The sequence below is a fragment of the Amphiura filiformis genome, chromosome 12, assembly GCF_039555335.1.
Source record: "Amphiura filiformis chromosome 12, Afil_fr2py, whole genome shotgun sequence".
NCBI classification, from domain to species: Eukaryota; Metazoa; Echinodermata; class Ophiuroidea; order Amphilepidida; family Amphiuridae; genus Amphiura; species Amphiura filiformis.
The window spans coordinates 12,352,907-12,376,310 of record NC_092639.1 but is presented as its reverse complement, the minus strand read 5'-3'; the positions used below and the strand labels follow the sequence as shown (position 1 = coordinate 12,376,310).

Sequence of the window (23,404 nt, the reverse complement as noted above, 5' to 3'; positions counted from 1 at the left end):
TAACCCGTCAGCGTTTTCTATCAGATGCTCATATCCGCTGTTAATGCTGTGATATGTCATTGTCATCATAGTAAAAAAAAACATAAAAGGTTGGGGGTTTCTGTCCATCATCGCTGAATCGTCTACTACAATATATACAATACAATACAATACAATACAATACAATACAATACAATAGATAACAAAAAGGTAACTACTTACTTGACAACACAGAAAAATCACACGCTAATTTTCTTCGGAAGGGGGTGGGTCCCTGGGGGGTCCCATATAAAAAATTTTGGGGGGGTCATACATTTTTGGAAAGAAAAATAAGGGGGTAATAAAATTTGAGGGAGTCACCAGATGACCACAGATAGTGTGTTTATTTTATTCAAAAAGACAATACAATTTTAGCCTGTTTAGGGGTTTTAACCTTAAAAGGTGTATCGGTGGTGGAGGGGCGTCATAAAATTTTTATTGTCGAAATAGGGGGGGTCGCAATTTTATTGACGCCAACTTTTTGTAAATTTGGGACCCCTCCATCCGAAGAAAATGATAGCCCCCTTACCCTAAAAGCTTTTGTCGTTATTTTATTTGTGGAATAATGGAATGGCCTTTCTTACACTTATCCCATTCCATTCATAGAATTCTGAACTCCAAGAAAACCCAACTCGCCTGAAATAAACACACAAAACCAATACATGTCATAAATTATGTATACATCACATTAAAGAGGTGTACTTCTAAGGTAAATAAGATTTATTAAAGAGCATTGGATAATTTTTTAATACAGAACATAATCTAAATTCAGTGTTTAATTCGTCGTGCACCATGAAGCTGACCATCTCAGCCACTGGAGATAGGTGAGTTAATTTTGATTGACTTATTCTTTTGTCTTCTTTCCTTTTAGTCAGATAGAACTTCATTGTGCCTGTAAGTTACATACACAACGCTCAAAATTGTTCGATTTGGATAAAACATATTCTACGACTTATCGACTTACGGACTCTACACGGGTCACAACAGAAAATCCTCAGATTTTGATATAAATGGTCTCCAAATGTTCATCAATTTAAATTACATTTAAAGATATAGTTTGCAATAACTCTCGTTTCATAGGTAATGCAGCGAAAGATGTTTCGTTACAAGCTGTTACAAAGGTAGCACAGCGAAACGGATAAATACCCACCTAGTGACTGGGAAACAAGATGTCCTAGATAATGCAAACTATTCTTTGTAGATTTTTATAATAAGGCGCAAAATTTTAGACCATTTTCATCAAAATGGGGGGAATATTTTGACCCACCCGTGTGAGCCCAAAATAATGTTGATCTTCGACCATTTCACTATAACTGCTGATAGATACGTCGTAGATAGTTCCAAACTATATATTATTTTCTGAATCTTTGTAACCAAGAATAATGTGGAATTGTTTTAACAAACTTTGAGCAATTTTGAAATTTAATCCCTCCATAAACTTTGATAAACTCCATATATTATTTTCTGAATCTTTGTAACCAAGAATAATGTGGAATTGTTTTAACAAACTTTGAGCAATTTTGAAATTTAATCCCTCCATAAACTTTGACCGTGACATTTTGGGATTGCCCAAACGTACCAATTAGGCCTACCCATCATTGTATTCGTATTCCTTGTCTACATGTCCAAGACTACAGATATAAAGCATTGCTTCCGAACTCAAATATCATATGGTGGGACCCACAGCATAATACAATGTTGTTATTTTCCGAAACTTATCAGCGGAGTACCGAGCAAAATTTCCAAATGGGGAACAATTTCCAAGTTGTCCCGCTGACCGGCTGCCAGAATGACTTTACTAGGACAAATGCCAATCATGCCAATATCAAAATGCTCTCTTGCGGAGGCACGTTTGGATCTTGATGGGACCAAGTTCAAACTAAATGGTCAAGCAAACTTAAAAATGGCAAATATATTTGAAGATAAGTTCAACGAAAATAAGGCCACTCCCAACTAAACATGTGAACAATTTCAGTATCTCGGTCAAAACAAAAACAAACAAAAAAAACCAACGGTAATTCTTAATCCAATCTCAACTGTTGCTGTTGAGACTTAAGCATGTTAAGTTTAAAGTTGTAAATATGTTAGTTTTGTGAACATAAAATGTTATCCAAGTTAAATTTTTCTTTCTTCTCCAAATAGTTAATATTGCTCACATTTAGATATCTGGCTGCTGGCAACTGATTATTCAGTCACAATATTATCGCAGCAAGTCAAAAACTTTCCATTGAGTCTATTATTTTTGACTGGCTCCTATTCTTGTCAAATTTGCGTTACGATTTTACTAAGCTATCGATGTAAGTCGGTGGTAAATATTGATGGGCAAACATAACGGGACACAGTTATATGCAATATATAAGTGAAGTATATTAATATTTAAGTAACATATTAAGAACCTGCAATTCAGTGGATGTCCATGTTAATAAGGATTTATTGTTTCTTTGTCTATATAAAATAGCATGGCACAAATGTCGCCGGGCCATGGTCAGGTTTTCCAAACCAAATGGGTGGGGGATGTTCCGGGGGTTCAAAAATACCGAAAAGTTTTGGGTCCACTCAACATCATATAGCCAATTTTATGTAGTTGGTGTAACTTGTTAAACCTCGTTTGCATATCACAGGTCATCTGGAGAGACCTGTGTCTCCAATGGAAACTACATAATTCACGACAAGAATGATACCAAATCGGCACGACCAATAAAAGCTGAAGCTACACAAGCCGTTGTTATCGATGCCGTAAAACCCAAACGTTTATCAAAGTGGAGGATCGCCAAAATCTTCACAATTATTGTTTTGGTTTTGATGTTGGCTACTCTTAGTTATTCCATTTACTGCCGCTTCAATAGCAGTAAGTATAAAAACGTGATAGAGCTGTGAGTCGTTATTCCGAAGGTCGTTATTCCGAAGGACCGTTATTCCGAAGGTCGTTATTCCGAAGGACCGTTATTCCGAAGGTCGTTATTCCGAAGGACCGTTATTCCGAAGGTCGTTATTCCGAAGGACCGTTATTCCGAAGGTCGTTATTCCGAAGGTCGTTATTCCGAAGGTCGTTATTCCGAAGGACCGTTATTCCGAAGGTCGTTATTCCGAAGGACCGTTATTCCGAAGGTTTGTTATTCCGAAGGGACATTACTCTGAATTTAAGATAACCTCGTTATTCCGAAGTTTCATTATTTCGAAGATTCGTTATCCTACGCGAGTAACGGGCCTTCGGATTATTGACCATTCGGAATAACGATGCTTCGGAGTAATGAACCTTCGGAATTGACCTTTTCGGTAAATCCCATAAGCCTTTGCGAGTACACCTCAGATGTCATCATTTGACGTCATACCGACTAGCAATGCGCAGAAACGGTGTTCGCTAAACGATGTCCGCATCGGCATCCCATGCTTGCCGAATACAAGGTTGTACAGTAACAATGTTGCTCTTCACACTACCATTTTTCTTTTCATATTATTGTCAAACTTTTTATATGCGGATTATTGACCCTTCGGAATAACGATGCTTCGGAGTAATGAACCTTCGGAATTGTTAATTTTGGTAAATCCCATAAGCCTTTGCGAGTACACCTGAGATGTCGTCATTTGACGTCATGCCGACTTACAATACGCAGAAACGATGTTCGCTGAACGATGTGCGCATCGGCGTCAGACGACGTGACGTCAAATGACGACATCTCAGGTGTACTCGCAAGGCTAATATAATCATGCTAATGGGATTTACCGAAAAGGTCAATAACGACCCCTCGGAATATCTAACCGTAACCGATCGGTAATAAGACCAAATGTTGAATCAACAGGCATGGAGTCGTGAATATCCGGATGCTGCTGTTTTATCATTGTCGTCATTCATTGTTTTTAGCCACTGTCTTCGTTTAAAATTCAGTTTTCAATGTAACTTTAATCAGCATATTTACGTAGTAACATTTAAATATAATTGTATTGTTGGTGTTAACAGCAAATCTTAGTATTCTCACATACGATCAATATATGTCAATTAGGAATAATCGGTCATTTTCAAGTTTTCAAGTTCCTGGTTTTAGTTTTAAAGGGGGGTAACCCTATCGGTTTAGGATATGGATTCTCTTCAAACTTACATACAATGTCAAATATTGTCCCCTTTATCCATCTATGTGAGAAAACGGGAACAATTTCAGCATAAATGTGAATAATTAGCATATTAGCAAGCCAATACACTGGTACGCGTGAATTGCATTCTGGTCAGGCATCCCAAAACAACGGCCGAGCGCATGTCCCGGTGGAAACAGGAAGTGTTCGCCTTGGCACTGAAAACCGGCTCGCCCCTGTACACTTTTATACCCTCTATTCATACTGATTAATCTTAAAAAACATTACATATCACTGCGCTCATTATCATTCTTGACAAGATAGCCCATGCTGTATTTACTTCGCTTAATTATTTCTTTATTTTTAGCTATATGATGCACATTTTCACATATTTATGATTTTTCTTTGTTTTATTTTTTAACTAATTTTTTAATGGGGGGAGGTGCTCTCATAATTTTTTTCATATTCCTCGTATCATGCTTGACAATATAGGTCATGTTTCCTTATTTATTTCGCCTCTTATGTATTTCTTTATTTTTGTTTTATATCATTATAGCGCCATCTATAGTTTGACATTAGGGGGCCTATTTGATGTATTTTTGCGGACGAATTGGTACTGGGGTGAAGTCTTCCGAATCTATTCCGATTTCATTCTATGACTACCCAAAACTCCCGTGTCGTGTAAAATGCGAACAACTGGTAGCCTGTAAAAACCGCTGTGTTTCATGATTTCTCCGGAAATACATCGACTTGGCGCGTCAAATTTCAGGGTAGTAATGCGAACAATAGTATCTATTATGTGATACCAAAACCTCATCAACAATGAAAAAATCGGGGGATGATGCTGTCGATCGGGTTACGGACCTTTAATGTTGGCTTTAGTCACCTGGTTTCCCATTGTCGTTGCTCATGTTGCTAAGCTCCTACATGTAGACGGATCGTTGTTGCATACTTTGCCTTTACAAATCAAAAAGTTTGAGAAACTGTTTTTCGGTTTCCCGTTCAGTTGTTAACCTCTTGATGTTTTGTTCCTGAACAATAGATAAACCAAAACTGAGAACTTGAAAAGGCCCATTGTGTAATATGCTGTACTTCAGACGACAGAATAACAAGAATGTGTATCATACCATGTGATACTTCCCATGCTGAAACTAAACGATCAAACTAATTTACTTTGCAATGTTCAGGGTATTCTGGAAAGCAAGAAAGTCATCTTACTGATGACGACTTCGATAGTCATGAGAAGCAGCGTGCAGACGATTTCGGTAGTCATGAGAGGCGCCGTCCTGGCTTTGGTAGACATGACAGGCATCGCGACTGCAGTACTGAAGATAGCTCAGAGGAAGGTAAGAAATATCACAGATCTTGGATCTGTGGTGACGAACTTGTAGATTAGTGCCTATTATCGACAAAAGCTAGCGAAAGACAGTGGCATTCCTGGATCTTTTGTCAATGAAAAGAAACAAAAAGAACAAGGGATAATTTATCTTTGAGATGTCATGAGGACAGTCCCCCTGGTACACCACTGGAAATACATAGAAACAAATTCGATGAATTTACGTCTATGCATGCATAGCGCAGGTCGTGAGTCGTCAGGGCTTGTCCTGTGCGAAAAACACAGTGAAGCGACCGTGCGGAAAAATTAGACGACTGCAGATTTGGTCTAGGGTGTGCCAGGTATTCTTTACATCGGTTTTCAAAGTGATTATTTATTTTGACCAAATCTGTGTTTTATTCTTATCCTGTTGTGGGATGTGTTGGTTTGTGTGCCTTTGCTTTGTTTTGTTTTGATTTTTTGGTTCACACCCCCCCCCTTTTTGTCCCCTTTAAGCGCTTTATCACAAGGGCTCCCATAAACCACCAAATCCTACGACTTACCTCTTCATTTAATTTTCTTATGTTTGCATCGCAAACTTTTTTTTTTCATTCATGCGCAGAAAGGAGAATTGCGGTGAGGTCGGCTGGATCGGACATACGACTTGTAGGGGGTAACAATGTCTATGAGGGAAGAATCGAAATACTACATGACGGAGAGTAAGTCAAACGCGTATGATGGGGTGGGTGTGATAAATGATAAGAATCTTTGTATGAGTTTAAAGCCATTTAATTGATATCACTATTATTTACTTCGCTTCAGATGGGGAACCGTTTGTGATAATTATTGGAACGCAAACGACGGTGAAGTAGCTTGTCGCCAGCTAGGATATGGCGCTAAAAGAGCTACATGGAAAAATGCTCGATTTGGTCAAGGGACTGGCCCAATTTGGTTCGATAGATTGAGATGTTACGGTACAGAAGAAAGCTTGGACCAATGTCGACGTAGAGGTGGTGTCACTAACTGGGGTCGACATAATTGCGATCACTCCGATGATGCAAGTGTCAGATGCTGGCGTAAGTTTGTTATTACATTTAAAATCCACCCCCCCCCCCTGTGGAAGCTTTCGGAAATATATTCCACAGGGGGAGTATGTTTTTCAAATGTAACTGGTCACGGTTAATCATTTTGAAACCCAAACTCCCCTGTATTAATGCTTTACCTATATCTTCCACAAATGGAGTAAGTACTTCAAATAGAAGTTTATACCCAAATTATCTATTCTATTCAAAACTCATACTCCCTCTGTGAATAATATATCCAAAATCTTCCACAGGGGTAGTGTAGATTTTAAATGGAAAAGCCAATTCGCTTGTCGAAATGGTCGAAATTTGCTAGAGTTTGCGAGAAGCACTTCAGTGTTGCATGTGCATTCGCTTTACAAGCGCGTTCTGCTACAAGAGAATAAAGGACGAAAATCAATGCAAAATGTGAAGCAATAAGCCTTTTGGAAGTATGTCGGGCACAAAAGGAGAGGGCGTACTTTGGTTTGTGTAACCTTTTGTATGCTTCTTAGCTGACAAAAGATTACCCAAATCAAAGTACGCCCTCTCCTTTTGTGCCCGGCATATTTCAAAAAGGCTTATGAATCCATACTTGATATCAAAGAGGCAGAATACTTTCGTGCTTGTAACGACATGATTAAATAATGCATTACACTATAACATTTTTTGGGTCTGGGTCAATGGATGCAGATTTTGTGCAGATGATTCTTTAAGTTTGCTAAATTTGTTCAATTTGTGTCTTTTTTAGCCCCAGAGAATCCAGATCCGTGTGACTCACGACCTTGTCAGAACGGTGCTGAATGTGAGTCCGTGTCCGATTCCGCCTTCATCTGTCATTGTCAAAATGGATGGGGAGGAAATGTCTGCGGTAAGATTTAACTTAAGGGTGGTGTCTTAACCCTGGAATTATGGAAACTTTTGGGCCTCATAACCAATATTGCTTATGTGTGTGCACACCTCAAACCGAAGAAAAGTAATAGGTATATACGATGATCGACTTAAGGGTGGTCTTAACCCTGTAATTATGAAAACCTTTGGGCCTCATAACTGCTACATTGTTGGTCTAAGGAATATAAAAGTATACATTTTTAGTATAGATGAACTTCATGAATTCATCTGTGAGGTCAAATTTTGGCCAATTAGCATAACCCACAATATGCAAGAAATATGTGAACAGGACAAAGATTATGCCAATAAACATGACCAACAGCCTTTCCATCTATATTTGTTCTTAACAGACGAAATGCTTAATGCCTGTGCTAGTGCACCTTGCACCCAAGGAGGAACCTGTGTACCAGAGGAAACTGACTATAGATGTATATGCCCACCAGGGCGGCGTGGAAAACGATGCGGGCAAGGTATGAATTTATGACAATAATCACAAATTGCTTGATAACAAATAAACGTAAAACTAAGCGTTCAAGTGTCGAAAAGTGGCACTTTTCTATCACCTGTCTGTATCAATAACTTTCTTTCAAACGTTGGTGTAAATTACTCAATCACATAGAGTACTACATTTTTCGGTTGCTTATGGAACGTTGGTCCTTAGTGGAATATTCATTTATTACTTAAATATTTTTCAAGTAAAATTTAACGTTTCTGTCAAACTTGTTACGCGCAAATAAGACACTTGCTATTGAAACGTCGTTCCAACTGCTAATCCTCTTATATTATGTATATCCAGAGAAGATGAGAATCTATTCTCATCTTCTCTGGTATATCTAATATTGATCTTGTACGATAGATATTGATGAATGTGCTTCAGCACTTTGCCAGAATGGGGCCTTGTGTACCAACCTTCCTGGTAGCTAAGACTGTGCATGTGTAACTGGATATGAAGGCACTAATTGTGAAATTGGTAAGTATATTATTTCAAGATCAATACACATGGTTTTTTAACCATCTTCAATTGTCTCGAATTTCTTATCTCTTGAACTGGTCAAAGGAAATAATATCAATATTATTGTATGTGATTGTATTTATATACTAAACGTCAGCTTGTAAATTCATTTGGTACTTGTAATTATATCGTTATGAATTCGGCAGACGGCCGAATCAGGATTCGGCTTTTGGTAAATTCATTTTACGCATGCATTACTTTTGAATTAGAGAACAAGGGATTAATGCTGTACATTGACGGTAACCGTTAAAAATCGATACACTGCCCTCTATAGGTATAGCATTGATCCCTAGTTCTCTAATTCAAAAATAATGCATGCGTAACATGAATTTACCAAAAGCCGAATCGCGAATCCGGATTCGGCCGTCTACAGAATTCACGACGAGTGGCATATACTCACGTTTACTTCGATGTTCCTGCAGTTTTAGATCCTTGCGAGTCTCTGCCCTGCCAGAATGGAGGTCGATGTGAAAGTCGAGGCGATACCTATGTCTGTCGATGTGCTACCGGATGGCTTGGGCAACAATGTGGTAAGTCTAGAATGAAACCAACAAAACACGCAGGAGGAGCACGTGTGGCCGAGTGGATAAGGCGCTCGGCTCATAATCCATAGGTTGCGAGCTTGTGTCAACGTGTTGTGTCCTTGGGCAAGGCACTTTATCCTCATTGCCTACGGGCGGTGGGGTATGGTGGGGATGGATGTTTGTACGTATAGTTGTTTGTTTCAGTGTTGCATTGTTTCTGTTTAGGTGTGTTTAATGTAAATTCTAGCAATTTCACCTGCGGGTTACCATTAGAGTTGGTAATAAAACCTTACTTTAAAAACGAACATGACGAACAAACAAACAAACATGTTGCGGACGTCAAGAATTACCGCCATTAATAGATATCAATTTTAACATAGTCACATTGGATATATTTCCCCTGATGAACTTTAATTTAAATATTTGAATTAAAAGTAACTTGTTAACTTTTATATCACAAAGGCGTAGTTATCAGGGACAGCAAAGAGCAGAGATCTCTTCTTCAAGACCGTTGTTCCCGCCCAATGTGGTGACAGACTATAACACATACACTTCCTAATGGGGCAGCATGCATGACACGTATTATACACTAAGCTAAAAAAGAAACTTATAATATTTCACAAGGTCATAGGTCATATCTTAAAATGCAAGAAATCTATGTGAATCGTTGAACAGATAATAATTTACAAAACGGTGCTATAAATTTAGAAGAGCAGCAACGACACCACTTGCATTACATTCCAGATGTTAAATCTACATCATATGCAAAATTTGAGGAAAAATGAACGAGTCCGTTTTATTTTAGAGCCATTTGTCTATAACTGGTCTTTACATGTAGCCCTATGGAGAGAGTGGCAGTTGAGGGCGCTATAACCCCTATTTTTGGAACAAAAATGTGATTTAAAAAAACCGGACACGTGCGAATTTTCTAAAATTTTCAGAGTATGTAGAATGAACATGTAGAAATATAATCAAGTAGTTGCCCTACCTGCTCTTCTCCGAAAAAATAAAAAGTCCTATACCTCAATGATAATGAAACCTAGGTGTTTCACGCACTTTCTTTAAGAAACAGGTCTTGTTCCACACTATTCCACTTACTCTTTTGGGAATTATCATCTGTACTCCACTTACTCTTTGGAAATTATCATCTGTGCAAGACCTTGTTCACATTCTCACAGATTTCTTGTGCTGGGTGCCAATTATTGGACTGTGAATGTGGTTCAGGAAACTGTTCCATGTCAGTGCATTTTGCTGTTGTGTCAGTTGGACAACTGCGTGGTTACTGACATGAGTTTAGAGTAGAGTATTGAAGTAATCCTGTATGTAATTTTGGTTAATTTTGATGAACAGGTTTTTAAGACATGACCTTGTGAAAAAAGTTTCTTTTTTGGCTTAGTGTACATTATCAACATTATTTTCCTTTCAAACAGAGACAATGACCGCATGTGCCAGTAATCCTTGTATAAATGATGGGACTTGTATCGTTGATGGAAATGGATATCGGTGTGAATGTCCTTCAGGATGGGGCGGACGACGATGTGGTTGGAGTAAGCAAAATTGATCTATTGATGTTCACGTTTGACAAGATAGCTTTAAACAAAAAGTTGAATGCATAAAAAATAACAAAAAAATAACAACAACAACAAAAATAACAGAAAAACAAACAAACAAACAAACAAACAAACAAACAAAAGCAAATTTTAAAATATTTGGTACAGGAAATGTATAAAAGATAATGTTTGACAAGTAAAAGTCAATCGTAAAATTGCGTGAAAGTTATTCCGATCATATTGATAACAGTTTTAAATAATTTGTTACAAGGTATCATGGTTGAAGTTTCAGAACAGAATAAATACCAGGTGTCCCAAAAAAGGTTAAATTACATGTAGATTTTTGAAAATAATCTAAGTTAATATTAACAAATATCAATATCCTTTTCAAGACGCAATCTATTTACCCTCTACTTGCACCCCTGTGAATGTCAAGTTCACAACCTACGTTCACAGCCATGCTTGAGCAAGCTGTTTATGTGACATAATGCAACACAATGTTCATTATACCACCGTCACAGCCACCGTGCATTTGGCGGGGCACTTGAGTAACCCAGCCATAGCATGGCAGATGCAGTATTTTATTCTGATAAACAAAGAATAAAACCTGTTCAGTTTTATTTCATGAGTTCAGTCAGAAATGTAGCGATTTCAAGTCAGCCAAATCCAAACAAGGCCAAAATGCAAAAGATTGTTATTCATTTCACTATGTTGATGACAGGAGATACAGCGTGCAGAACTGCTTTCACTAAAAACATGTTCTTCTCTAATGACCATCTTCCTTCAAAAAGCTCTAAAACGGATTTATTTTCAGTGTACAATATTTAATTTTTCAATATGTTTCTTTTGTGCAATAAGTTCAACAATGAAAAATAAGAGAAACATAAAAAGTAATAAAGAAAAAATCTAAAAACAAAGGTGTGCGTGTGTTCAACTTTCGTAGTGCGATATTTTGATGGTTAGCCACTCTTGACACCCCTGTCATCTTGCGCTCATAAGTTAAGTTGCTTCTAAGATACGGAATTGAAACTTAGCAAACAGTTACAAGAAGGATCAATAAATAATATCTGAAAAAATGACACTGTTTTGTTATACCATCGCAAAATGCTGTTCATTTTCTACATGTAACCTTGTTATGGGACACCTTGTATATAAGTATCGAAGATCTGTTGATAAATAAACTAATTATTTGTTTTAAAGATACCTTTACACTTTGCTTACACTTGAAGATAATCAACCTATTCTTGTTTTCGTATAGATCGAAATGAATGCGGAAGTGGTCCATGCCTGAATGGAGGTGAATGCATTGACGAAGTTAACGGCTACCGTTGTCAGTGTGCATCAGGATTCCAAGGCGTCAACTGCGAGACTGAAGAAGGTAATGGCTGGGATATTAAGGACTTATTACGAGTAAAATATCATTTCATCTATATAGATTAATATAATTTTTGTGAACGAAACTTACGAGTTCCGTTAACCAGTTATTTGGTGAAAGAAATCATACCCTAATAAGCTCTAATAGCCGGTCGACGGATCTCACAATTTCCAGGGGAATAACTAGCTGAATACACGAAGAGAAACAGACAGAAAACAAGATATTCACTATTCCGCATCTCAAATATTGACAAAGTCTCACAACATAAATTATGATTTTCCCGTACGCTTGAGATGTTTCTTCTTCAATAGCTGGCTGCCGACTACAAGGAATCGTAGTCAGTCAAGCTCGATGAGAGCGAAATACCGCGGAGCGATATATTTAAATAATTGATAAAGCGATAGAAAATAGCGCCATACCATTATATTAATTCACCTAACCCGCCATCTAATGAAACGTATCGTATGTCATCTTTGATAAAACATAACTAACGAGGTCTTTACATGATAATGCTTTATGTTTTCATCAGAAAATCCAAGACCCAATATACGACTCGTAGGTGGTACACCTTTTGCCGGACGAATAGAGGTCTTCATCGACGGAGTTTGGGGAACAGTATGTGATGATTTGTGGGACATACGCGACGCCACCGTAGCTTGTAATGAGTTAGGCTATCCAGGGGGCGCTGTCGCCTCGTATGGATTGGCACATTTTGGCGAGGGAACTGGAAGTATTCATTTAGATGATTTACAGTGTCTGGGAACCGAGAGCCGTCTTCAAGATTGCACACGTGGAGGGCCACATAACTGCGCACATTATGAGGATGCTGCTGTCATGTGTCAAAATCCAAGTAAGTATTTAATGTTCTTTTACTTTTGAACCAGTTTATTTAAGATCGTATTATAAGCTTTGGACACATATAAGTGAAACTCATGCACTTAATAATTACACGATTGTTTCAAAGTAGCTGGTCTAACAATTTAAAGACAATGCATCAAATATTTTTTTCCATGTGTCTAACGTATTAGGGATTTGACTCGGGATTTCTCTTTCGTCTTAAGGTTATACGATGTATTGTTGGTCGAAGCAGCAGAAAAAAAGTAGTAGAAGAATTCAAATATCACAGATATACTTTTGTAGGTCCTGTGGTTCTTGAGTTATATTGTAAAGAGGGCTAAAACAACAACACTTTTGTAAAACGTACATAACTCATTAACAGCAATAAATTAAGCAAGTTTTCAAAGTATATATGATTTGTAGAATGAAGTTTTGCAAAACACCGAAGTGTTATTTTTCAGAAATATATAGATTCAGATAATGATTCGACCAACAATACCTCGTATACCCTTACTATATATGTCAACTCTCTCAAGGTGGGCATGTTATGATGATCACCGAAAGCTTTACTTTTGACGTGGAATGGAGCTAATGGGATGAAATGTTTGTCCAAGCAGTTCAACACGCCTTACCTATATCAAACCCACAAATGAGTGTGTGTTTCAGCAATTTTCCAGTCTGCTCCATATCACAGATCTACAGTAAGTAGGTTATATAACAAATCACAATGCTGATATGATGTTGGATATGAGCCCGGTGGGTTCAGTCTTCACTGACAGTGTGTACGCATGATGGTTCCAATTAGGGTACTTTTCAAAAAATGTCCGCAGAATTTTCGAGGACAAAATTGTTCGCGATTGTCCAAATTAGGGGTGTTTTGGAGCAAAATTGTCCTTGAAATGAAAAATAGGGTGTATTTCTAGAACTTTTGTCCGCGTTTTACCGCTACAGTTTTCGTTATTGTCCTCATTTCCCCGTGAAATAGGGGAAAAATTCAACAGCGTCCTTGAAATGGTAAAAATAGGGGTATTTATTACGGAAAAATGTCCTTGATTCCTCGTGATAAGGGGGTGAAATGAAAATGCGTCCTCAAAATGATAAAAATAGGGGAGGTATTTGGGGGCAAATTTCCCTTGATTTCGCGCAAAATAGGGGGTAAAATTGCTGCAAATGTCCTCGATTCCCCGTGAAATAGGGGTCATTTTCAAATCCTGGAACGGTCATACGTCCTACCTTTAAATACAAACTGAACCCACCGGGGATATGAGGTACTTTTCAATATTATCTAATTTATTTTCTAGATCTCATAATCAGACCCGATCTTCTCAACACTGGCAGCTGTGGCACCCGTCCTGCTCTTAATCGTATTGTCAATGGCCAGGACGCTAATATTGGTGAATGGCCCTGGGCTGGCTATCTGAAGAATAGTGACGGTTATTTTACCTGTGGTGCTGCACTGATTAATAATGAGTGGGCAATTACGGCTGCACATTGTCAGTAAGTACAATATATGATGAGAACGAATTATACTATGATATTGATAATTATTGTAATAGAGAGTTCGTGTTTTTGCCACAATGGTTTTTACTAAAAATAACATGCAGCTTTGAGAAGAATAACTACAAAAATTATAAATACGCTTGGAATAATATACCTTTGAAGGTTTAACAAAAGGTTTGTTACTAAAATAATGTGAGCACATGCAGCTTTGAGAAGAATAACTACAAAAATTATAAATACGCTTGGAATAATATACCTTTGAAGGTTTAACAAAAGGTTTGTTAAGTTTAATTAAACTGTTTTGATACCATGTATTGTAAATTACGAATTATGTAATTGGTTATATAAATGGAGATCGGACGCAGCGTCCAGTGACAATGAACGCCCAAGTTCAACAAGATCAAAGCGAAAGTATTTCTAAGATATCAAGCTCTCATTTTTGACGACGGTATTCAGGCTAGCCCTAGTTACAATGTGCAGGCACTAGTTTAAAGTTAGCTGAAATGAAAATTAAGCAAGGAGTAGGGATTAGAGTAAGGATTCAGTTTAGGGCTAGATTAGGGTACCAGCAAACTTTTTTGTACCAGTGGATGATTAGGACTATCAAACCTTAAGGCTAGCAGATGTATACCATGTATAGTACCATAGTCCAAAACGGTTCTCGAGTCCGAAAAAGAGGGTTCGCTGAAATAAAAGTTAAGTAGGGAGTAGGGATTGGAGTTCGGTTTAAGGCTAGGTTAGGGTACCAGTAAACTTTTTTTTGTACTAGTGCATGATTATTACTAGCAAACCTTAGGGCTATAATGAAAGACAGAGATAGAAAGACAGCTAAAGACTAGTTTACGTCTGAAATTCTGACAACTAAACAAAAAATGCCGTACTGCGCAGGTCGGAAACCAATCACGGCGCACCTTTGCCCTGACGTCAGATGCGATTTAGTCTTTTTATCTCTGTCTTTCATTATAGCAGATGTATACCATGACGACCTATTTTAAGCTATACATTGTCTTTATGTACACAAATACAGGGGTGCTGTACGCAGTATTGTACTTGGGGATATCACCATGTCATCCGCATCCCCAACACACCATGAGTCAACTGTCACTCTCTATTGCCATCCAAACTATGATGAAAACAGCGTTGACAATGACATTTGCCTCTTGAAACTGGAACAACCAGTTAGATACAACGACAATATACAGCCTGTGTGTCTCGGAGTAACAAATCAAGAATTGCAATCTTATCCAGCCGGATCATGCAATGTTATCGGATGGGGCGCTCTTAACTACGGAGGTACGTGCGGCATAGTATAATATCAATTATTTGGATAAAGTGATTATAAATGATATTTTATGATGCGGTGCAAGACATTAACTTGTCTGCCATTTTGTGTGGTAAATAAATCCGGCAGGCATTGTTAGCGTTTTTTTATGATTACTTTCGCAGATTACGGCCCAGATCATTTACAAAAGAGAAACCAAAACTTATAATTTGAAAAGAGGGCTCGTATGGCAGAAATATCAATTATTTGGATAAAGTCCATAAAAAGAGCGAATAAAGCGAATGATATTCTATACTACGGTGCAAGACATTGACGTGTCTGCCATTTTGTGTTGTCTTGCAATACAACCGGCAGGTATTGTTACCAATTTCTTTTCATGATTACTGTCCCTTCGCAGATTACGGTCCAGATCATCTACAAGAATTGGGTACCAATCTTATCTCCAATGCCGAATGCAATCAGCCTTATGGACACATCACGGACAACATGATTTGCTCTAGTACTGGCACTACAAGTGGCTCGTGTCAGGGAGACAGCGGCGGTCCTTTGATATGTGATAATGGTAATGGAGAGTGGCATCTGGTGGGCGTGACTAGTCATGGATATGAATGCGCACGCATCGGATATCCAGATATATTAGCGAGAGTTTCTAGATACCCGCAGTGGATCCGGCAAACAATTGATTTTGGTAAGTTTTCTGGGATATTTTTACATTTTAGCTTATATGACATTTAGTGATTGTTAGATATTTGTAACTCTAGCTTATTTTCTACCTATTTTCAACTGCATTTTATCCCCTTAAAAATCTCCGATGTTAAAATGGCTGCCATTGGATATAGCTCGTTTTGTAACAAAATAAATTCTTTTATATTTATTATTTTCTTCTTCGCACGCGGGAGGTTAAAGAGATTTGCAATTATTTTTTTAAAGATTAAACCAAATTTTTTTTATAAATATTCTAGTGGTCCAATGTTATTAGATTGGCAAGATTACTGCTACTCTTAGGATTATCATCCAATGAATTTTACACAAAGCAGAACCGAACTTTTCATATGTGCTCCAAGTCAGTTTGAACTATTTTAGATTAAAATAAAGAAGTGGATACCAGCTTTTACTTAACTTACTTAAGGTTACACGAAGAAACGTATAAAAAACGTATAAAAGACGTATAAAGTTGTTCTCTAAAACCGCGTTTTCTCAGCAATCAAATATCGCAGTGAGTCAAATGTTGGTGCATGGATGTATCTTTACATTATTTTTGTGTGTTTATAAAAAATTTTAGAATCCGTTTGAAAATCCTTCGTTTAAATCATTTTTACGCGCCATGTTCACAAGATCAAAAACACGTTCCATGCAGTTTTTTTCAAATGTTCGCTCCGTATAAAACCACGCCGAGTGATTGTTTTCTCCTTGTTTGTATTGTACTACAAATCGATTAAAGAAATAATGTTGCCATGGGGAAGAACCAAATACAGTACCGATCAAATTTAAAAAGCCCTTTTTGGGGGAACATTTTCGAGAATCTTGTCTGAGAAAAAACTGTTTTGTGAAATTATCGATATCTTGATAACGGGGCGTTAATTTAGACATCTGAATACCTACATTATTTCTCAACATTCTGCCAATTGCTATCCCATTTGATTTTCACTCCAAATTGAAGCTAGTATTGCAAAAAACGAGGTTTTTCCTCCATCAGTTCGTTCAAAATTTCAGCGCCGACATGCGTGTTTATTCTAAGAGCCATTGTGCGGACGCGATTGTAATCAAGTAATTACATCAAATTATAGTTACATATCCGCTTCGAGAATAAGAAATTGCGTAAGCTGATGTATGGTCCAGTGGATAGAGCGTTGGACTGGGAATCTGTTATGAACAATTTTTGTGGGTTCGAGTCCCCATGTGGCTGAATTTTCTTTCCTTTTTCTCTCTTTTCTCATTTTTACTTCCTTTCTTTCCTCTTTTCTTTCTCTTTTCATTTTTTTTTCATTTCTTTCTTTCTTTCTTCCTTTCTTTTTCTTTCTTACTTTCTTTTTCGTTCTTTTCTTTTCTCTCTCTCTTTCTTTCTCTTTTCACTATTTCTTTATTCTTTCTTGCTCCTTTCTTTTTAGTTTTATTTGATTGATTCGCTGACTGCAGTGAATCGTGATTGATTGTTTTTCACTTTATATAGGCTAATTCAGAAATTTGTAGGCCTGCTAAGTCTGTCTTTTTGAATATTCTTCCCAAATTCGATTTGCAAATAATTGCTTTTTGATGTTGTTGTTGATGTTATTGTTGTACCCTATTACATTGTAATCAGGGGAATAGCAGCATTGATTTATTTCATCAAAGATATCAAGGCTATAAATTCAAAATCAACACATTTTCCAGGGCGTAGCTTGACGAAGTGCCCCAATCAATTTTAAAATTGATAAAATCCTTATGAAAATGGCCAAAAATGGCTTGTAGGCCTACCCCTCCCCCGGCATCCGACCCGGCATGTCGCCCCTCATGTAACCCCCGCCCGCCCCCGACTCACGAGCTCCGGGCACGAGCTAAGCCAAGTTTCATGTCTTGACCGTGGATCAATATTCTATTGTAAGTAGGCCTACGTCCCAGTACGCTTGTTCATTTTCTGCATGGCTGTTTCTGTTATGAACTTTCGCCCCTCTGAAATCAAGCGCATGAAAAACTCTCGGCTAACCTTAATAATGCTGAAAGCCTGCTTTAAAAATAAACATGTTTTTTTCTAAACAATCTGTTTATAATTACTTTTGATCCCGCTAATATTATTTTTCACAAATACTGTGCACTAAAAGTTTAAAACTTCTGTTTGCTTTAAATTGCAGCTGGTATAGGTGAATGTCGAGATGCAAACGGCAACCCTATAAACGAAGGCGTATCTCTGCCATCTTCTGATCCATGTGAAGTGAATTGCGTGTGCTCTAGAGGTGAGCGTACCTGCGCTGTTTTTGACTGTCGACCACCTCCCGATGGCGCTGAAAATTGTGAACCCGAATATATTGATGGAGAATGTTGCCCATCCTATGAACATTGTGAAGGTATGTAAATTTGTACGGACCAACACGAACGTTTGGGTCAACTAATGAATACAACATACAATACTAGCTTAAAGGCCCATATAAAAATAACAGATGTGGAAATAGGAGTATAAACTGACCAGTAGATACTAGTTGTAGTCCAACTAATTCATGGCATATTAGATGGCCTAGGGGAAAGTTGGCCCATATTTGCAAGACCATCCTTGCCTTCAAGGTGAAACAAACCTACTCATGTTACCCTCTGGCCATGGGCTGGCCTGGTGTCAGATCTTACCCAGGGAAAGATGACATTCCAATATTGGCCTTTAAAGGAAGCACGAATCACGTGGTTTTATTTTAAACAAACTCATATTGACCATAAAACGAATAAAAACAGCCACACTATTCCACATTCCCGGGCGCCGAAATTGTCTGGTGCGATGACGTCTCAGTAATACAATGAAGGCTGGCGACAGTTGAGCACAAATAACCATGACCTCATTGCACTAGCAAATTTCGGCGGCGGGAATTTTGAATATCTCGTGTTAAGAGACTTTTATTCGTTTTTTTAATGGTCAATATAAGTTTGTTTAAAATACAGCCTGTCTCAAAAAAAATTGTGCAAGTGAAAAGCACCCTCTGTGGCAATTAGAAAACACCGTTGTGACATGATGCTTACATCGACGTCAAGGGCATAGGCTTAGCTCTCAAATGCCGTTTAGTCTGTTCAATTTGCTTGTTTTAATCTCGAGATATGTTTACTTAACAACGAAAGGGTAAAATCACAATTGTGCCACTTTTACTAGGGAAGAGGACTGTACATGTAAATCAATGATAGCATCAAGTTTATCAAGAGTTCCTTCGTGAAATCAAAAGAATGCATCAATTACACAACAATACAAAATTGTTTTTAATGGTTTATCATGATAAAGGTATAATGATTCTATTTTTCCTCTTACGACAAATTAAACGATAATTAAATATTTCACATTCTGCTGTAAAATTAAATACATGTGCATGTCAATGATTTTACCATGGTAAATACTGTTCTTTTGTCATTCAAGACATGTTAAAAGACAAACAAATATTACACACTTATGGGTTAATGAACTTTGACAAGTTCATGAAATTTGATAAATTAATGAAATTAGACAAAGTAATACACGCGCGCTGGTGTTGAAGCGTCTAATGCACGAGCCCCGAAGGGGGGAGTGCATTACGCACCAACATCAGCCCTATTCCCTAGTAAAAGTGGCACAATTGTGATTTTACCCTTTCGTTCTTAACTAATCATATCTTGAGATTAAAAAGAGCAAATTGATGTGCCCTTGACGTTGATGTAAGCATCATGTCACAACGGTATTTTTAATCGCCAAAAAAGGCGCTTTTCACTTGCACAATTTTTTTTTTGATACAGGCTGTAAAACCATATTTTTCTAACATAAAAGGCATAATGTTGTGATTGATCTTGTGGAGACTTCTTTCACAAATACTGTGCACTAAAAATTTAAAACTTCTGTTTGCTTTGAATTACAGCTGTTACCGAATGTAGGGATGCAAACGGCAACCCTATAAACGAAGGTGGATCTCTGCCATCTTCTGATCCATGTGAAGTTGATTGCGTGTGCTCTAGTGGTGAGCGTGTCTGTGCTGTTTTTAGCTGTCTACCACCTCCCGATGGTGCTGAAAATTGTGAACCCGAATACATTGATGGAGAATGTTGCCCATCCTATGAACATTGTGAAGGTATGTAAAGATTAAAGTAAACTCCATTTACGTTATAAAATGTAGGGTGTAAGCCGGGGATGTAGGTATATTTACACACCCGGTAAACCACGTATTTAGTTTCGTATAAAGAGAATTACGGTTTGAATTTCAAATACTTGTTGATTTTTACTTCAATTTTCACTTAGGTTGCAATGAAACCATGCTACCTACTATATATTTTGTTGGATGAATACAACCACAAATTTACTTGGTGATCTTTATAATTATTATTGTGGTCTGTTCATTTTCATATGTGCTGGAAGTTATAGATATGTAATTTAGTTATCAACTGAGTGATCGTGGAAGAATCTCGTCATTTCTAAAACAGGAGGACGGGTTAGTGTAGTGGTCCTCTCACTAGCTTCTCACCACTGTTCAATTCCCCGTGCTGCCGCATGTGAGGTTGGTTGCCAAGCCATGCTCGTCTTCGAAGGTTTACTCCGGTTGTTTTTGCTCCCATATCCCTTTCCTTCATATTCGCGGCATCTCTTTATTTTTTTCTAACATAAAAGGCATAATGTTGTGATTGATCTTGTGGAGACTTCTTTCACAAATACTGTGCACTAAAAATTTAAAACTTCTGTTTGCTTTGAATTACAGCTGTTACCGAATGTAGGGATGCAAACGGCAACCCTATAAACGAAGGCGTATCTCTGCCATCTTCTGATCCATGTGAAGACTGCATGTGTTCTAATGGTGAACGTGTCTGTGCTGTTTTTAGCTGTCTACCACCTCCCGATGGTGCTGAAAATTGTGAACCCGAATACACTGATGGAGAATGTTGCCCATCCTATGAACATTGTGAAGGTATGTAAAGATATCACTAAAAGTAAATACCCCATTTTACGTTATAAAATGTAGAATTTATAAATTAATTTTATAGTACGTTTATTTACGCACCCAGTAAACCACAAATTTAGTTTCACAGGAAACGTTTGATTTTCAAATATTGCAATAACCAACGAAATCTTCATCATGATAATGCTTTATGTTTTCGTTAGGACCTCCAGAAATTAATATACGGCTCGTAGGTGGTACAGCTTTTGCCGGACGAATAGAGGTCTTCATCGACGGAGTTTGGGGAACAGTGTGTGATGATTTGTGGGACATACGGGACGCCACCGTAGCTTGCAATGAGTTAGGCTATCCAGGGGGCGCTGTCGCTTCATATGGATTGGCACATTTTGGCGAGGGAACCGGAAGTATTCATTTAGATGATTTACAGTGTTTAGGAACTGAAAGCCGTCTTCAAGATTGCACACGTGGAGGACCACATAACTGCGCACATTATGAGGATGCTGCTGTCATGTGTCAAAATCCAAGTAAGTTTTTGAAAAGAGCATGGTGAAATACAATAAAATATTAAACAGGCAAGTGGTGAATACTGGAATTCCGCAATCTGTTCTATACTTGGAGAAATCTTTTGCTGTGACGGAGATTTAGATTTGACGTCTCTTCAGAAAATGCCATTGTCTTTCCGAGTTGAGGAAATTCTATCCAAATTTCAGGACTAAATCCTCCCTGCGGTTGGCGAGGCTAATGATGTTAAGATCACGAAGAGCAGACTCGTAGCTCTCATTACCGATAAGGGGTGGTGCAATAATTATGTGTACCCCGGGGGTGAATTATAGGGGGGCAAAGATTTTTGGCAGGCCAGAAGGGGGGGCAAGCATTTTCGGCAGGTCAAAGGGGGGTCAAGCGATTTTTGGCAGGTCGAAAGGGGGGCAAGCAATTTTTGGCACAGATATTTTGGTACCGTTTCTATATTACGCCCTAAAAAGGCGTAGGAAAACATTAGGAACACATTCAAATATGCAAAATTTCCTGCTCGCATAAGACAATTTAATGTTTTAAATTCGGGTTCCCCAAAATCTTGCATGTGTAAGGGGGGGGGGGCGAAGAATTTTTGGACAGTGAAAAAGGGGGGGGCAAGGGTTTTTGGCACGTCGAAAGGGGGGGCAAAGATTTTTGGCACGGCCAAAGGGGGGCAAGCGATTTTTGGCAGACCATTTTGAGAATTCACCCCCCCCAGGGGAACACATAATTATTGCACCACCCCTAATGAGTGTAAGTGCGAGTTTGGAAATTCTCAATCTGGCAGCTTAGATGTTTTATAATTGCAGGATGCCAGACAGCATAAGCATATTCCAAGATAGGTCGGATATAGGTCTGAAATACGGCCAGTATGCCCTCAACTGAGCAACTCTTTCAAGGTGGTTCGGTTATGGTGCTCAACCAAAACTTTAATATTGATGTGGAATGAAGCTAATGGGATAAAATGTTTATCCACAATCAGTTCTTATACGCCTTACCTCATGACCGATGTCTAAAACAAGAAATAAGTGTCTGTGTTTCAGTAATTTCCCAGTCTTCTCCATCACAGATCTACAGTATAGTCCACAATATAGTAGAGATACTTTTCAATATTGTCTAATTAATTTGTTTCTAGATCTGGCAATCAGACCTGATCTTCTGAACACTGGCAGATGTGGTACCCGTCCTGCTCTTAATCGTATTGTCAATGGTCAGGATGCAAATGTAGGCGAATGGCCCTGGGCTGGGTATTTGAAGAATAGTGACGGATATTTTACATGTGGTGCTGCACTGATTAATAATGAGTGGGCTATTACGGCTGCACATTGCCAGTAAGTACAATGAATGTTGAGAATGAATTACACTATGAACTTGATATGAGACTTCATGTTTTGGGCATAATGGGTTTTTTAACGATATAACGTGTTTGGAAGAAAGGAGGTCTGTTGAAGGTTTTAATCAAAGGCTAATTACATTGTAAGTTCATTTAAACTCGTTTTGATACCATATATGGTGAATTGGGAATAATGTAAATTGGTTACTTCGGAGTTTGGGTAAACGATTTGGATAGGAGATATGACTCAGTGGCCAGTTGCAATGTTCCACAAGATCAAAGCAAAAGCAATTCTTAGATATCAAGCTCTCAGTTTTGACAATGACGATGGTCTGCAGGCATTAGTTAAAAGTTCGCTAATCCGAAAAAGCGGTTCGCTTGTCCAAAACTTAAGGGTTCGCTGAAATAAAAGTTCAGTAAGGTTTGGTTTAGGGCTAGGTTAAGGCACAAGCAAACATTTTTGTACTAAATGCACTATTAGGACTAACAAACCTTATGGCTGGTAGATGTAAACCTATACCATGACGACATCTGGTA

At 38.1% G+C, this 23,404-nt stretch overlaps 1 protein-coding gene across 1 annotated transcript; it reads left to right on the top strand.

Moving 5' to 3' along the window:
- The first annotated feature begins 810 nt into the window (after positions 1–810).
- On the top strand, positions 811–22,869 carry LOC140166633 (scavenger receptor cysteine-rich domain-containing group B protein-like). Its single transcript, XM_072190132.1, has 13 exons — positions 811–842; positions 2,640–2,866; positions 5,274–5,432; positions 6,024–6,120; positions 6,224–6,477; positions 7,214–7,333; positions 7,704–7,823; positions 8,788–8,895; positions 10,320–10,436; positions 11,698–11,817; positions 12,344–12,664; positions 21,231–21,542; positions 22,670–22,869. Exons 1-13 carry the CDS (start codon positions 811–813, stop codon positions 22,867–22,869), a joined length of 2,187 nt encoding a protein of 728 aa, XP_072046233.1.
- The last annotated feature ends 535 nt before the right edge of the window (positions 22,870–23,404 follow it).